The 16,671-nt window shown below is 35.6% G+C and overlaps 1 protein-coding gene across 3 annotated transcripts in view; it reads right to left on the bottom strand.

Moving 5' to 3' along the window:
* NUP98 (nucleoporin 98 and 96 precursor) overlaps positions 1-16,671 on the bottom strand; it is a 133,430-nt gene that overhangs the window by 37,446 nt on the left and 79,313 nt on the right. For all 3 annotated transcript variants that reach the window (XM_037840501.1, XM_037840502.1, XM_037840503.1), the window contains exons 21-25: positions 12,557-12,739; positions 11,153-11,309; positions 9,194-9,623; positions 7,135-7,364; positions 5,288-5,554 (exon numbers count right to left, since the gene is read on the bottom strand). In XM_037840501.1, the coding sequence (XP_037696429.1) occupies positions 5,288-5,554; positions 7,135-7,364; positions 9,194-9,623; positions 11,153-11,309; positions 12,557-12,739 (1,267 nt within the window). The remainder of the gene's footprint in view (positions 1-5,287; positions 5,555-7,134; positions 7,365-9,193; positions 9,624-11,152; positions 11,310-12,556; positions 12,740-16,671) is intronic.

The following is a 16,671-nucleotide window of genomic DNA, read 5'->3' as shown; positions in this document are numbered from 1 at the left end:
TCTTTCCTCCTCAGGAAGATAACCCCACTATGTAGAGGTCATTAGCATTTGAATAGACTCTCTACCTGTGCTATCTCCACCCTTCTCTGGGCCAGAGCTCTGGGAACTGAAAATGGCTGAGGCTTTCTCCACTGAGCTGAAAAAGGGACAGAAAGCCCCTTTTAGGGCCAGTTCGTGGCCACCCTCCAACTCTCCAAGGTCAGTCATCACCAAAAGCCACTGTCTGCTTGTTGGGGGTTAGCAGCTTGCATTGAGCAGTCCACGCTTGTTAATTGAAACCCCAGTTGGAGTTCAGCTGAGCTATATTCGCTTGCTGGGAGAGTGCTGCTGTCTAGCACCACGAGGCTTTGCAGTTGGGGGGGGGAGGCTCCTGGCTTGGATCTGCAGTTTTTACTCACAGAATTTATGCTGTGATCTCCAGCATTCCTCTCAATTCAGGTTGGTTTATGATGAGTGGACAGTTACGTTTGTCCCCCTGCAGTTATTCCAGATTATTTATTAGTTGTTCCTAGTTGTTTGTTAGTTGTTCCAGGGGGACAACCTAGTTTCCACTCCTCTCTATGCCACCATCTTCTTATGTCCAACCCATTTACATTTAATGTAATTACTGATATGTTTGGATTTATGACTGGCATTTTGCTGTATCGTAAATTCCTAATATCTTTTTGGCCCTTTCTCCTTTACTGCCTTCCTTTGTGTTAAATATTTTTCCAGTGTACAACTTTAATTCCTTTGTTAAGTATATGATCTTATAAGTTATTTTCTTAAGGGGTGCTCTGAGGATTGAAATATGCATCTTAATTTGGCACAATATTTCAGACTTAATTCCATTAAAATATAGAAACATTAATCAAATTTGTTCCAATTAACCCCCTTCCTTTGTGCTACAGTGTAGTACATGTTGCATCTTTGTAAGTATTAAGCCCAACAATACAGTTTAGTAGCTACTGTTTTATGTAACTGTCTTGAATCAGTTAAGAAAAATGAAAAAATATATTTAAACTCTCTTGTACAAACCTATGTAATTACTTTTACCAATGTTATTTTATTTCTTCTTGTGAATGAAATAAGACACTGATTGTTCAGTGTCACTTCCTTCAGGCTGAAATACTTCACATAACACAGGTTTGCCTTTAACACATTCTCTTGGTTTTTATTTTCCGGGTTAATGCATCTTCATTTTGAATATTAGTTTTGTTGGATACAGGATCCTGATACAGTTTTTTTTTCCCTTTCAATACTTTCAATATATTTCATTGCCTTTTTCACAGGTTAATTTTTACTCCAATTGTGGTCCCCCTGTACTTAAATCATTTTTCTTTTGCTACTTTCCTTCTCTCAAGACTTTCTCTCTGTCTTTGGCTTTCAACAGTTTAAATGTGATGTGTCTAGGTGTAGATTTCTGTTGGAGCTAATTGAGCTTCTTTGATGTGTAGGATTTTCATCAAATTTGTAAAGTTTTTCCTGTTCCCTTCTCTTTCCCCTCTTCTTTTGGGACTTCCATTACATGAGTGGTGTTCCAGACATATTTGAGGCTCTGATCATTTTTCCTCGTTCATTTTGTTCTTAAGAATGGACAATTTGTAATGATCTGTCTTAAAGTTTTCTCACTTTCTCTTTTCAGTTATTGTACTTTTCAATCTCAGAATTTCCATTAGGCTTAATAAAAATGTCTCTTTACTGAGATAGCTGCTTTGCAGCCTTTGTCTGCTGAATTCAATATCAAGACCTACTCAAACTGTTTCTACTGATTAACTTCTTTACTAAGAATGGGTCAAAGGTTCTAGTTCTTTGTAGGATGTCATTTATTATGCATTTATTAAATATGACTTAAAAATAATTACAATTCATATGGATGGTTTCATATCTATTTCCATATGCAAACATTACTTATGAATAAGATAACTAGCTAAAAAATAGGCAAAAAATGGTCTGGCTTTTGTGAGTTCCCTTTCAGATATTTAACATCATATTTAACTTATTACTTTATAACCTACATTTTTGGGAAAAGTTTCCAGTAACCTGGAAGCTAATGCCTTGATGAAGATTTAACCTTGGGTCAGAAAAAAAGGAAGAAAAAAAAAATAGACTTTATCAACCAGTAAATCTAAGAATTTGACTTCTGGAACTCCTTAAGATCCTTTCCTGTTACACGCGAGCAAATAATTTTTTTCCTTAACGATTCGTAGACTTTCTAGCTTTGTGGAGGTAAATCCTAAACACCAATTCTCATTGTACACATGTATAAAGAACATGAAAAGTAGTGAACTGACAAGGGAATGCAACTGAACAATTTATATAAATGATTAATTCTAGCTTTTCTTGTGATTTATGCCTTATAATTCCAAAAGTGGTCAAATCCTCCAAAAATCAATCTACTTCATAGTTCCAATTAGTTGGTTTCTGATGAATGAGATTCCAATAAATATGGTTTAATCAAGAATATCATTACATATAAATTAAATTGAGCAGTGTCATTCTTGTATTCTTATCAAGATTTATATTTAGATAATCAAGTACTTGCTGAATGTCTCTCATTTGTGGAAGGGGAACTAAACAAGCATAAAGACATATGTGACGTTCCTGGGGAAAAAAGCAAATAAATACCCTTGACCCAGAAATAAAACCTCTACATATTTATTCAAATGGAATAAATGATATGACACAAGAAGATACATGTTTAAGATGTTCAGGGTATGGTTTATGCAACAAAAATGAAAAATAATGTCAATGAAGTAACTGGCTAACATAGTTCATAAAAGAATGTTATGAAGCATTTAATTATTCTATCTATATTACAGGCATAGTTCGCTTTATTGGCTTTGCAGATACTGTGTTTTCAAGTTGAACCCTCTATTGAGCAAATTTATCGGCCCCATTTTTCCAACAGCATGGGCTCAGTTTGGGTGTCTGCGTCTCATTTTGGTAATTCTCACAATATTTCAAACTTTTTCATTATTATTATATCTCTTTTGGTGATCTATGATCTGTGTTCTTTGATGTTACTATTTTCACTGTTTGGGGGTGCCATGAACTGCACCCATATAAAGTGTCAAACTTAACTGATAAATGTTATACATGTTTTAACTGCCCCCTTCCCTCTCCCTCTCCTCATGCCTCCTTATTCCCTGAGATACACAATATTGAAATTAGGTCAGTTAATAGCCCTGTAATGGCCTCCAAGTGTTCAAGTGAAAGGAAGAGTGACATATCTTTCACTTTAAATCAAAAGCTAGAAATGATTAAGCTTAGCAAGGAACGCATACCAAAAGCTGAGACAGGGTGAAAGCCAGGCCTCTTGCACCAAACAGTCAAGTTGTAAATATAAAGGAAAAGTTCTTGAAGGAAATTAAAAGTCCTACTCCAGTGAACACACAAATGATTGTAATGGAGCAAGCAGCCACAACATTCTCTTTCACCAAAGCCTAATCCAGAGAAAGGTCCTAACTCTTTTCAATTCTATGAAGGCTGAGAGATGAGAAAGCTGCAGGAAAGTTTGAAGCTAGCAGAGGTTGATTTGTGAAGTTTAAAAAAAGCTGTCTCCATAACATAAAAATGCAAGGTGAAGCAGCTAGTGGTGATGTAGAAGCTACAGCAAGTAATCAAGATTTAGCTAAGATAACTGAAAAGTGGCTACATTGAACAGATTTTCAAAGTAAATGCAAAAGCCTTATATTGAAAGAAGATGCCATCTAGGACTTTCAGAGCTAGAGAGGAGAAGTCAGTGCCTGGCTTCAAAGCAGCTGGTGACCTGAAGTTGAAGACAATGAGCATTTACCATTCAGAAAATCCTGGGGCTCTAAGAATTATGCTTTATCTGCTCTGCCTCTGTAAATGGAACAACAAAACCTGGATGACAGCACATCTGTTCACAACATGGTTTACTGAATATTCTAAGCCTAGTGTTGAGAACTACTGCTCAGAAAAAAAGATTCTTTTCAAAATATGACTGCTCACTGACAATGCAGCTGGGTCACCCAAGAGCTCTGATGGAGATTAATGTTGTTTTCATGCTGCTAACACAACATCCATTCTGTAGCCCATAGATCAAGGAGTTATTCTGACTTTCAAGTGTTAGTATCTAAGAAATAAACTTTGTAAAGGCTATAGATGCCATAGTGATTCCACTGATAAATTTGGGCAAAGTAAATTGAAAACCTTCTGGAAAGGACTGACCATTCTATATGCCATTAAGAACATTTGTGACTCATGAGAGGAGGTAAAAATATCACCATTAACAGGAATTTGGAAGAAGTTGATTCCAATCCTCATGGATGACTTTGAGGGCTTTAAGATTTCAGCTAATGAAGTAACTGCAGATATGGTGGAAATAGCAAGAGAACCAGACTTGTAAGTGGAGCCTGAAAATATGACCGAATTGCTGCAATCTCCTAATAAAACTTGAACAGATGAGGACATGAGAGGACTGACTCCAATCTTGAAAGCTCTAATGGGGGTAAAATGCTACCAAAAAGCAGCACATGCTATAGAGAAATCTTTCAAGAAAGGAAGAGTCAATTGATGCGGCAAATTTCATTGTTGTCTTATTTTAAGAAATTGCCACAGCCACCCCAAACTTCAGCAAGCATCACCCTGATCAGTCAGTAACCATTAACATCAAGGCAAGACTCCCCCATCAGCAAAAAATATTACTACTCACTGAAGGCTCAGATGATAGTTAGCATATTTTTATCAATAAAGTATTTTTAAATTAAGGTATGTACATTGTTTTTTAACAAAAACAAAACTTACATATGCACTGGGAAAAGCCAAAAAATATGTGACTTACTTTATTGTGGTGGTCTAAAACAAAACCCAGAATATCTCCAAGGAATGCCTATACAGAACATTTGCAATGTACCAAATGAAAAGAACAGAATATACAGAAGGACAACTTTGAAGAGTTTTTATAAATATATATATATGTTTTGTGTGCATGTTTTCATACACTTTATATATTAAAAGACAATAGTCTAACTACAAAGTGCATATTGAAATGTTTCCAGTGAGTAGTAGTAATGGTATTTGGAAGATCTTGAATTATTTCTTTTTGCTTATCTGCTTTCTCTAATTACTACAATGAGCATGTAACATAAAAATTAAAATAATTTTAATCAACTTAATGTTTAAGATTCTAAAGAGAACTAGAAGGCATAGTCCTTACCTTGAAGGAAACAGCACTCTTGTGAACTAACACAGGTTAGAAGGCAGCGGCAAATCTACAATTAAAAGGTAGGGGACAGTAGACAGGAAGTAGGCAGGGGCGCAGAAGGATCACAGGCCCTACCTGACTGCTGGGCCAGACAGCAGGCCTCACTGATTCTCTTGCCTGTGAGGTAGCTAAAGACAGCCTCCACAGGGCTCTCTTTCTGTGTTGAGGAGACTTCCACTTCAATTTGAGGTGAGGCAGTTTGGGACAACCACCGGGAGAAAGCTCTTCGACGCTCCAGCATCTGAATGTATTCACTGGGCTCATCCAGGTGGTTCTCAAGCTCCTTCAGGTCACCCCATAGGGCCTCACATAATGTCCATGTCAGGCTCCAGTGCTTCACAACTAAGGAAGGGACAGGAAAACAATGCTATGACATATAGTTTTATAATAATTCCAGAGAGGGCCTCACTTTGTGGCTTAAAAATATATACATTAATAAACTAAATATGTATATTAATATTTAGTTTAATATTAAATACTAATATAAATAGTAATTTATATTAATTACTAAATCAATAGTAACTGATTTAGTAATTAATCAATTAATTGATTAATTAATTGATTCCCCTTGATGTGTCTCCACCTCATGCAGTTCCATAGGTGACTGGTATTACTGCTTGCTCACTTCATGCTCTTTTAAACCGGTTCCCCTAGTCTAATTATAGCTAATATAATCTCAGGGGACACTGAAAAGATCATTTAATTTGATCAAATTCTGTCTATAAAATGCTTTAAGAAATATAAAGTGCTCTAAAACTTGTGAGTAATTAACCTGTCCTGCTGTTGGGCATAGCCTAACATTTATTCAGGTTGACACTGTTCAAGGCAGTGTAAACCAACTTTAATCCACAGTAAGGTTCTACAGTTCTAAAATGAAGAATTACATAACCTTCTTTACTTTACAGATGAGGAAACTGAGTTACAGAGAGTTAACTTGCTGAAATTATAAGCAATATATATCAGAGCCAGGATTCCAACCCAGGCCATCTGCATCCAACTCCAACTCTTAGCCCTTATGCCATACTGCCCCTCAAGAAATAAAACAAAATAGAAGCTCTGTTTATCACATCACGCCACTTACAAATGCGCTGGGAAGATTTATGGGTCTGAAAAGAAGATGAGACAACTGAAGCAAACGAAAATGAGTCCCAAAATGTGTGGAATGGAATATTTAAAAAGTTTCCATTTTTCAATAGAGGTAATTTGTTTAACATGGTTTTGTAATGTTTGAAATATTAAATTCCCAAATTAGAAAACCCTTTACCAAAGTACTGGTTCAGAAAAACATGGTCACAATAATTAGAGAGGCAGTAATAGAAGCCTGAAAGGGAAATTATAAACAGCAAAGATGTTGGGAAGACCAACTGGGACTTGAGCTGGACATAAAAATAATTAGCTTCAATGTAGCTATTTTAGGTTATTTGTTTTTCTTATTCCTTTGATTGTGGTTTAATTTCCTTGGGGTATGGCAGGGACATGTTGGAAGCAATGTAGTTATCTTAGGTTATTTGTTTTTCTTATTCCTTTGGTTTGAAAAAAAATTTTTTTTGGTTTGTTTTTAAATTTTTTTATAAATAGTTAAAAAAAAAAGGATTAAGAAAAGTAAGAAGGATGAATACTTCTCTTCCTATGTTCTCTGGGATGGGGAAGGAATGCCATTTCATAAATCCAAGGGACTTGATTGGCTACAGTCCTTTTATACAAAAGCAATTTGTATATAAAGGGTCTAAGAGTAATTCTAAACAATGACACAATTTTTTTTTTTGCTTAGGATTCTGCTCATCTCAACTCAACTACAGAAAATTACAGTGTTCAGACATCTCACCTACTATACTGGTGTAAGGAAATTTGTCCTACTATGTATACCTGCTAGTACCCCCATTCCTGAGACATCAAAGGTTAGGAGCATAGTGCATACATACTTTGTGCTTCCAGTAAATCTCCTGATGCTTCTTTAACCCAATCTGCATAATCATGAATGACAGCAACTCCTGGATTGGGGACAATGAGAGGACACAGCTCATCCACATAGACTGTGCTATGTTTTAATTTGAGCTCCAGAGGTGTTTGGTATAATTGCAGGTCCTCGTTCAACTTCCTTTGTCTCAAACTGAGTTTTTCCAAATGAACTTTGAATGGGGACTCAGTTATACTGCAAGGGCAAATAAGGAACAAGATAGAAAATAAGATAAGACAGATGCTAGGATATTTCTATAACCAAACCTTTCTTTTAATGATTACAAAAAGAATGCAAAACATTTCATGGTGACATTAAATAATCCTGTTTCCTAATTCAATGTCCAACTACATTGAATCTAACTACCATGCACTAAATAAACAAATTATTTGACCTAAGCTTTCAGAATCCAAAGGTGGGCAGGTTATACTAGCATGGGAATCAATACAGTTGTAACTGGAACTTGCTTGAGCATGTATCTGGATTCTGTAAAATCCAAAGGCCAAAAGCCACCGTGAGATACAAATTTCTAAAATTATACCTAGTAGTTAGGTATCACAAGTCATGAAACTAAGCTTATAATGAGGAACGGACTCTAAATTAAGATGAACGATATAGTTAACCTGGCCTTGCTCTAGTTTTAAGACTGATACTAACAACATATAATACATATATTATGCTATAATATATATGTGAGTATACTAGAAGACATTGTACAATTTAGATGGATTGTATGGCATGTGAATTTATCTCAATAAAACTGTTTTAAAAATGTATATATATCATGAGATCATGTTTAACCTAGAATTAATCACTAGGTTTAAGATCAATATTCCTAATTGTGAGGTTCAAGAGATGCGGCTGCTTTTTTATATTTTCAAATCAAATTTAAAAACTAAGGACAATAATTGATTACATTCACTTAATCTGTAGTAAAGTTAGCATACTTTGTTATAAAAAGTAAACAGTGTCCTTCAACAGATAACTAGATAAATCAACTATGGTACAACTATACAATGGGATATTACTCAGCAGAAAAAGGAAATGAGCTATCAAGCCACAAAAAGACATGAGGTATCTTAAACACATATGGCTCAATGAAAGAACCCAGTCTGAAATGGCTACATACAGTATGACTCCAACTACATGGGGATTCTGGAAAAGGAAAAACCAAAAAAGCAGTGGAAAGATCAGGAGTTGCCAGGGACTCAGGTGAGAAATGAGTAAGTAGAGCACAGGGCATTTTTAGGGCAGTAGCACTATGCTATATGATATAATGGTGAACACATAACCATTTGTCATAACCCACAGAACTGTATAACACAAAGAGTGAACTCCATTGTAAACTATGGACTTCATATACACTATATTATAATATATATATTATATATAGTATATATATAGAATATAATATACTATATTATATTAGTCAATAATATAGTATTAACATTGGTTCATCAATTGTAACAAATGTACCACACTAATGCAAGAAGTTAATAATAGAGAAAACTGTGCTGTCAGATGCAGGGAAGATGGGATTTATAGGAACTCTGTACTTTTCTGCACAATTTTTGTATAAACCTAAAACTGCTTTAAAGAACTTTCAAAACTTAAAAAAAAATTGAACAGGAAAATACATACGATGTATTTTGCTTAAAAAATACTGTATACATACTGGCTGATTACTAGAAAACTATATACAATCTGTAAGGCAGATGTATAAAGTATACAGAGTTAGGAATATGTGAATATTAACGGTGGGGATTGTATACAAACCTACTCTTTCAACTAAACTTTACCATTAGGTAAGTATTACATATTCTTCATATCTGATGGTTCAAATGGAGTTATTTATTGTTTTAATTTGTAATTATATAAATATCTTCCGCTATTTAAAATTGCTCTAAGAACAAATTCAGAAAAATTACAAAACATGGTCCTGGTCTTAGGTCTCCTGGTAATGAATAATTTTTTCTCATCTACCATGTTACCTTTCTCCAAAAGCATCAAGAAAAGTGACTCACGATTTAACAGCTACTGGATTGGGCAGGAATCCATACTCGATAGAATCAGCAATCTGATGATTTTCCTGTTCATGGGAGCCATTCAGCTGTTCTCCAGTATTAGCAAGAGTCCAGTTGGGGCCCCAACCAACACGAAATGAGCGTCCCATAAATAGGGCCATGTCCATCAAGAGTTTCCCCTTGCCATAAGTGACAGACTTTTCAAGAGGGACTAGGCCTGGCTGCCTACGTGTACCCACTGTTTTCAACTGAACTTCAGGGGCTGGGCTGGGTACTGTAAACACAGAGGTAAGGGGTGGAGGCACAGACCAAGGGGATGTGGATCGGATATTCATTAAAGATGTTGCTCTGGGAGTATGACATTCTTGCACAGAGGCACTTGGTGAAAGAAAAGCTGCACTTGTAAATTTTGATTGTAGTAACCCACCAACTGAAATGAAGGGGGAAAAAGACTTAGAAAATACAGTATATGATTTCTTGAACAACACAACAGCAAAAATCAGTGAGAAGAGAATAATATAAATTTTTATCAAACCAATTAAATCAGATACGGATAACCAGAAGCAGGTTGTTAGATTCTGCAAAACTTACTCTTTTAACCAGGAAACCAAGGCAGGAATTCTAATGATGATTATGTTGACAACAATAATAATAGCAATAATATTAACAACAAAAACACTACAATTATTTTAAAAAGTTATCTAGCACTTATCTGCAGTATACTGTATAAACCATTTGTAAAGATTATTTCTTTTAACTCTTCAGTAACTTAAAATGATGACCATTACTATCACACCCATTATAAAGAGAAAAGAGGGCTCAGGTAAGTTAAATGACTTGTCCAAATCCACAAAGATACTAAGTGGCAGGAAAGGGAGATAAGCCCAGTTAAGCCTGACACCATCCTCTTATCAGAATTCCTAATGTGACCCTTTCTTTAGCCCACAATGAAAAGTTCTTTAGAACACATAAAAAATTCATATTCCAATTTTTAATGCTAGACTTAAGGAAATGAAATGAAAACATATGGAGGCATCTTGTGATTGCATATGTGCCTCTCTAAAGGACAGTTATTTTCATTGCCTGTTTTTCTTGTTACTATTGCCTGTTTTTCAGCATGGAATTACTGAAGTAGTATGGCATTTTCATGTAGTGACCATTACGAAAAACATTACTATGAATGATATTTACATTATTTTATATTTACAGATTATTATGAATAAATATATGTATTTAAAAATACAAAGTGAATAAGAGCACTCAAAATAATTGAAAAATAAACATTTAGTTTTTAAGATAACACAAATCTTTCTGGTAGTTGCTCTTGCTTTCAAAATGTTTTGAAATGATATCTGCTTAAGTCCTTTGTTGGCATCAATACTCTAATAATCTCTAACTCCATGTAGTTACAACTAGAGTTGAAGAGAAAAGCAAAAGCTTTAAAATCAAACAGTCACCTCTCTGGGTGTTTGGGAAGGTTTAGGGAAAAGTATTACTCTGACATGTTTCGTGCACTTTGAGAGGTAACATTTGTCCCTAGAAGGCAATAAGGATGTTAGAATTGCACAAAAAGAGTACAGTACAGGACAACTTGCTGATTTCTCTAAGGAAGGTTTGACGAAAATTAGGAATTCTAAGTTTACCATCTAATCCACGCTCACATGCAAACAAAAGCATGGCCCCAAATGAAGCACAAATGTTTTTTTCTCTTCTTCTGCACTGACTGGCACCAACAGAGCTAATCATGGTTCTTAAGAATCTGGCCACTCAATAGATATTGATAGGAGTGCAATTTTTCTTAGCATCCTTTCGTAGGTATGGCCTTTAGAGGAATATTTGTCAGAGAAGTCCACTGAAAAAAGCAGGACTTGATAACCCCACAGCTTTCACAGCCGTGAAAAAAGCAGGACTTGATAACCCCACAGCTTTCTTTTAAAACAGCATTTTCTTTTACGGTACCTAATGAGCGGGATTTCGATGAGTGGGATGCTGAAATGGGGAGTCTGGGAGAACAAATTTCTTGAGAAGAATCTGCTTTGGAAGGAAGGCGGTTGAAGCGTTCATCCAGGACCATATCTACATCTTCTTCATCAGCAAGCAATGATGCTTTCATGATCTAAAAAGGCAATATCTATATTCAGTGGCTGAGAGATTCCAAATGGAGTCGAGAGGTCACTCTGGTGGACATTCTTATGCACTATATAGATAACACCTCTTAGGCTTTAATGTACTGGAATAGCTAGAAGTAAATACCTGAAACTACCAAACTCCAACCCAGCAGTCTGGACTCCTGAAGACAATTATATAATAATGTAGATTACAAGGGGTGACAGTGTGATTGTGAAGACCTTGTGGATCACACCCACTTTATCTAGTGTATGGATGAGTAGAGGAATGGGGATAAAAACTAAAGGACAAATGGGGTGGGATGGGGGGATGATTTGGGTGTTCTTTTTTCACTTTTATTTTTTATTCTTGTTCTGGTTCTTTCTGATATAAGGAAAATGTTCAGAGATAGATTGTGGTGATGAACGCATAACTATGTTTTCATGCTGTGGACGGTGGATTGTATATCATGGATGATTGTATGGTGTGTGAATGTATTTCAATAAAATTGAATTTAATTAAAAAAAAAAAAAAAAGGCAACATCTATAGAGTGAATGTGCTCCCCAGAATGCAAAGGCCATAAAATCATGTAGTTTACAAAGACCAAAGATCAACTACTTTAAGGCTGTGTCCAGAGTTAGCAAAACATTCGTACGACTGACTTTATTATACTGTATGTGCCAGAAAGGCAGAAGTCATATTATACTCTTTGTACTTACAGACTTGCCAGAGTCAGGCACACAGCAATTGCTCACATGTTTACTGAATGAATTATTTTAAGATCAAACGTAAGCCAAAGGTTAAACTTATAACATACCAGAAGACATGGGCATGGTGAAACTGAGACAGAGCTTAAAGTAACCTTATTTCCCAAGTATTTTTAACTTTTATGGAGCAATTTACAAAGCCTCAAAAGTACCCTGTGAAATAAACAAAGTAACATTTTATACTGAAGAAAATCAGTGCTCACAGGTGTTAAATGACTTGCCTAAAGTCACACAGCAATGGTTAAAAAACTGGGACTAGAATCAGGTCTTCTGATTATTGTGCAGTTAAGACCCGAAGCCTTATCTTCTGATTCTGCTCTCCCTGAATGGGAAAATGAGACCCAAACTCTGGCCATATTCTTGTTTTACCTCATTCCAGTTAGCATTCAATGCTCTTGAGTGAATAATCAAAGCCTGTTGTTATGTAAGGTCTCAAGATAAAATACTACTTTGTCTTCCTGATGACATAAGGATGGGTTAGGACTTCACCTGTAAGACATGTGGATTAATTCCCAGTGAAGACGCAATATGTGTTGAGGCTGACACAGGTTCTTGATCCTCAGGCATGCTCTCTTCTAAAATGGAATCCAAAACTGGTTCCTGGGTGATATCTATCATGTCACTGTCCAGTTCCACAACCCTCCCTAACTGTTCCACCTCTGGGCTCTGGCTCTGTAGACAGCAGAAAGATCAGGGAAGCAGCATTAAATTACAATAAATAGATATAAAACTTCTAGACCAGATTCAGTTTATTCAGAATATGATAAAGCTATATCAAACATCAGATCCTGCCCAATCTGTCATGAGCTGAGGTGGTATATTTGCTAAAGAGGATTTAAAAACAATTACTCCAAAATTCCCCCTAAGTACTTGATTATTTGGTTCCCAAGGAACTTATTAAACTTAATGACCATACTGAAACAAATGGTCTTGAGACACAAAAATTATGCCTTACCTGATTGAGCTAGCAACTATGATTTTCTGATTTACACAGGTTTGTTTACTTTTGCCTTGTAGCCAGAAGTGATTGGAAAGAGAACAAAAGGTTGATCATTGTCTCTAGTAACTATGCATTTTCTTAAAGAAAACATCTAGAAATAAATTTCTGGTTGCCACAATTTAGGCCTCTAATTTATCTTTTGGGTGACTGAATCCCAAGAACAGGTGGGCTCTACCCATGCAGTAACCATGAAAGATACAAGGAATGTCTACTCTCATTTCCCAAAAGGAAAAACAAAGTAAGGATATTAGGAACAATTTTAACCTGAGAAAAATCTATGTTTAAAGGGGTCAAATTATATTTACATTTATTAAGCAGTTTTAAAGCTGACTAGTAGTCCTTGGTCTGAAAGGTAAAATACTCATAAAACTGAAGTAGATGCTAAAATAAATGGTTTAACAAAATTTATTAAACATGCCCAAAGCTTACACATGACCTGGTAAAATGTATAACTAATGACTGAAGCAATTTATGAAACATTTTCAAGCCAAAAAGTCCACCAATTATTATTCTCATCATGATATCATTTGCAGATTTTTATTCACAATTTTTGTGTGATCTTTCACAAGTGGCATATTTTGTGCTAAACCTCAAATGGATTCTATTACACAACAGGTAGTAAAAGGAAAAAAGTTTTCATGATTTCTTTGGACAAAGAAACAACCATTAGTGTAATTTTTCAACTTTATTTTGAATGGCACTACCACTGACAATTTCAGAAATACTTAGGTGTTGGACATTGGGTGAAATTGCTACTTAAGGTGTGAATGATCCTCAAGGACTGCTCTAACAAAATTTGTGGAGGCTAGATAATGGTCCAAAGGCAAGGATAACACTGTATTTCACCCTACTGGGGAGGATATCGGTTGTTCTGACTACTTTTAGGCTTTAAAATCCTTAAGAAAAAAAAAAATCCCTGGTGATGATGATCCCATTTACAATTAAAATAATTATGGGAAAACACTCTCAAACACTCATACCATAGGTTTCCTAATATGCCAATTTTTAACCAAACAATTGAAGTTAGGACAATTCTAATACTCCTTATTCTATAAACCTGTCAGTTTGGATACCCTCCACTGTTGGGCTCCTGTAACATCCTGTTGACACCTGTTTTATATCATGTATCACAATGTATTATAATTTCTTGCAGATACATCAGTTTGTCCCACTAGATTGTCAAGGCTTAAAAACAAAGATACTTTGTTATCTCTATCGCCTAATGCAATGCCTGGGACACAGTGAAAAAAACAATTCATAAATATTAAAGGACAAGAAGTGAGGATTGGAGGGAGGAAAGGAAGGATAGGATGGTTCCAACTTATTTTACTACTCAACAAAGGAATAGTACAAATAGCAAAAGGTGTTCACACAGAACACTTTTAGGTAAAACAGGAAGGTACCATCAAATACCACATTAGAGATGCAAAGGTACCAGCATATCATTAAGAAGAAAGAAGAATGCTGAAAGGATCAAGGTTTTATCTGTTCCACCCTCGTGCACTGACTTCAAAGGTACCAGATAATTAATTAATTAAGTGGACAAGGGGGAATTACCATGAAACTATGAGGACATGGTGCACTCTGAGAACCCTATATGTGAATTCTGTTAAAGTATAAATAAATAATTGCAATGAATACCCTGCAAAAAGGTCTATGTAGTTATTTTCAAAGATATCTTAGGAGTTTGAGTCCTCCTTTAAAGCTAGTCCTGGAGAAAAAAGTAGACTAACATAAAATGATGGCTCAGAAGGAACTTAAAGGCAGGGGGTAGGGGGTGGGGGTGGGGAAGGTGAGGTGCACACGAAGTCCCCTCCCATCCCACCCCCAGGAGGTCTATGGGAAAGAAAAGCATGAACTGGGGAAAGCCCAAAAGGATATCATTTGTACTTTCCCTTTCCTAAACTGTAATCTCTTGAATATAGGATCATATCTTACTTATTTCTGAATAGAAGCATGGTGCCTTACAAACACTAAAGTACATAGGTAATATCTGTCAAACAAATATCTGAATATAAGGAAGGTAAGGAGATAAAGAATCATGACGGACATTCTATAACTTGAGAACCGTCTCTTCTGCAACTCAAAAGAATCTTCGTCATACAAACAAGGCTGCCAATACTATAAAGATAAAGCACCTCTTATATCAGTAGGTAAAGTGAGGTATATCAGGACATCCTATTTAACAAAAAGTGAACAACCAGTCCAAGATCAAACAGATGTTTAAATAATTTGTACTATCCTCTCAGCCCATAGTTTGATCCAGTATAGCTACTACACTTGCTCCTTCCAAAACAACCTGTTTTCTAACTGTACAGATCAGTGTAGATTCATTCTGTTTGAAAATCAGCCCACTTGACAATATTCTGTCCTTATGAGAAATTCCAAGTCAGTGTTTCAAGGGCCCACCAAGCATGTGTGTATTTTCTCTACACATACATTCAAGGGATACTGGATTACTACGGGAAGCAGAGAACTCAACATCAATAATTTTAATTTGATATTAAAATTAATTTGTAAAAAAAATTTCAGGATGACACATTAAGAAAATGAATCCTTCTTCCAATAACATCTGAAAAAAAGGCTTGTGGCTACAAGATTATTTTATGTGTGTAAAACATAAAAATATTTACGTTTTACACATAGATATTTCAATCTAGATAGCTGCCACTTTATTTCAAATCAAAGTATATGCAAAATAAAATGGGATCGTCTCCTAATCCTAATCTTTTTTCCTTTCTTAAAATTTAACCTATTTGAATAAGTTTCTGAGCAATTCAATAGTCTGCCTTGATAATACTGAAGTTAGACTTCAAAGTAAGATAAAGACGTGTCGTTATCTGAGTGCCAGAGGTCTGAGGTCTTTCCAACATGCAGTTCTGAAACATGGCTGCACATCTCAATCATCTGGAAAGAAGCATTTAGAAGATAAACATGTCAGAGTCCCAAGCCAGATCTATGGAATCAAAGTCAAGCTCACTAGGTATTCTGATGTAGCTTGTTGGGAACTGGATCCCAGACACATGATTTCAGAACCATTGTTCTAATTACAGAACAAACTTCTCTGAAATTGCCTTAATTCATTTGTGATGAAGGTTTTTCTGCCAACATTTTCTCTAACCCAAAAGGTATAGGAAGCAGGATTACATGAAAATTTAATTACCTTTCGGTTTTCTGGTTGTTTAGATTTACTTGCCTTTTTAGGAGCAAAAGCAAGCTGGAAAGAGGAGACTGAGAATATTATGCAAAAGGTAGTGGGATAAATGTGACCAGTAAACACACATGCAAATCATCCTAAATACCTAGAGAAACATTAAAAATAAAATTACAGAAAACCTGAGGCTGTATACAGGAAAAAATACTGTAAGAATACTGTATCATGGAAATCAACTTCTCCAAGCAGCCAGGTGGCAGTATAAAGATAACATTTTGAAGCTGGGATGAGAAGGTGACTATGTGATCTGTTCCCAGTTTTTTTAGATGGTTCAATTATTTTCCCCTTGCAAAACAAAATTAGGGTCTTTGGGGCTAACGATTAAAAACTCTGCAACCACTGGCATTTCCACCCACTTCACTTAGGTCAAAAGACTGTATGAAATAGTAA

Source organism: Choloepus didactylus, chromosome 6 (assembly GCF_015220235.1).
Source record: "Choloepus didactylus isolate mChoDid1 chromosome 6, mChoDid1.pri, whole genome shotgun sequence".
Classification (NCBI taxonomy): domain Eukaryota; kingdom Metazoa; phylum Chordata; class Mammalia; order Pilosa; family Megalonychidae; genus Choloepus; species Choloepus didactylus.
Note: the sequence above shows the minus strand (reverse complement) of the source record. Positions and strands in the feature narration are given on the sequence as shown.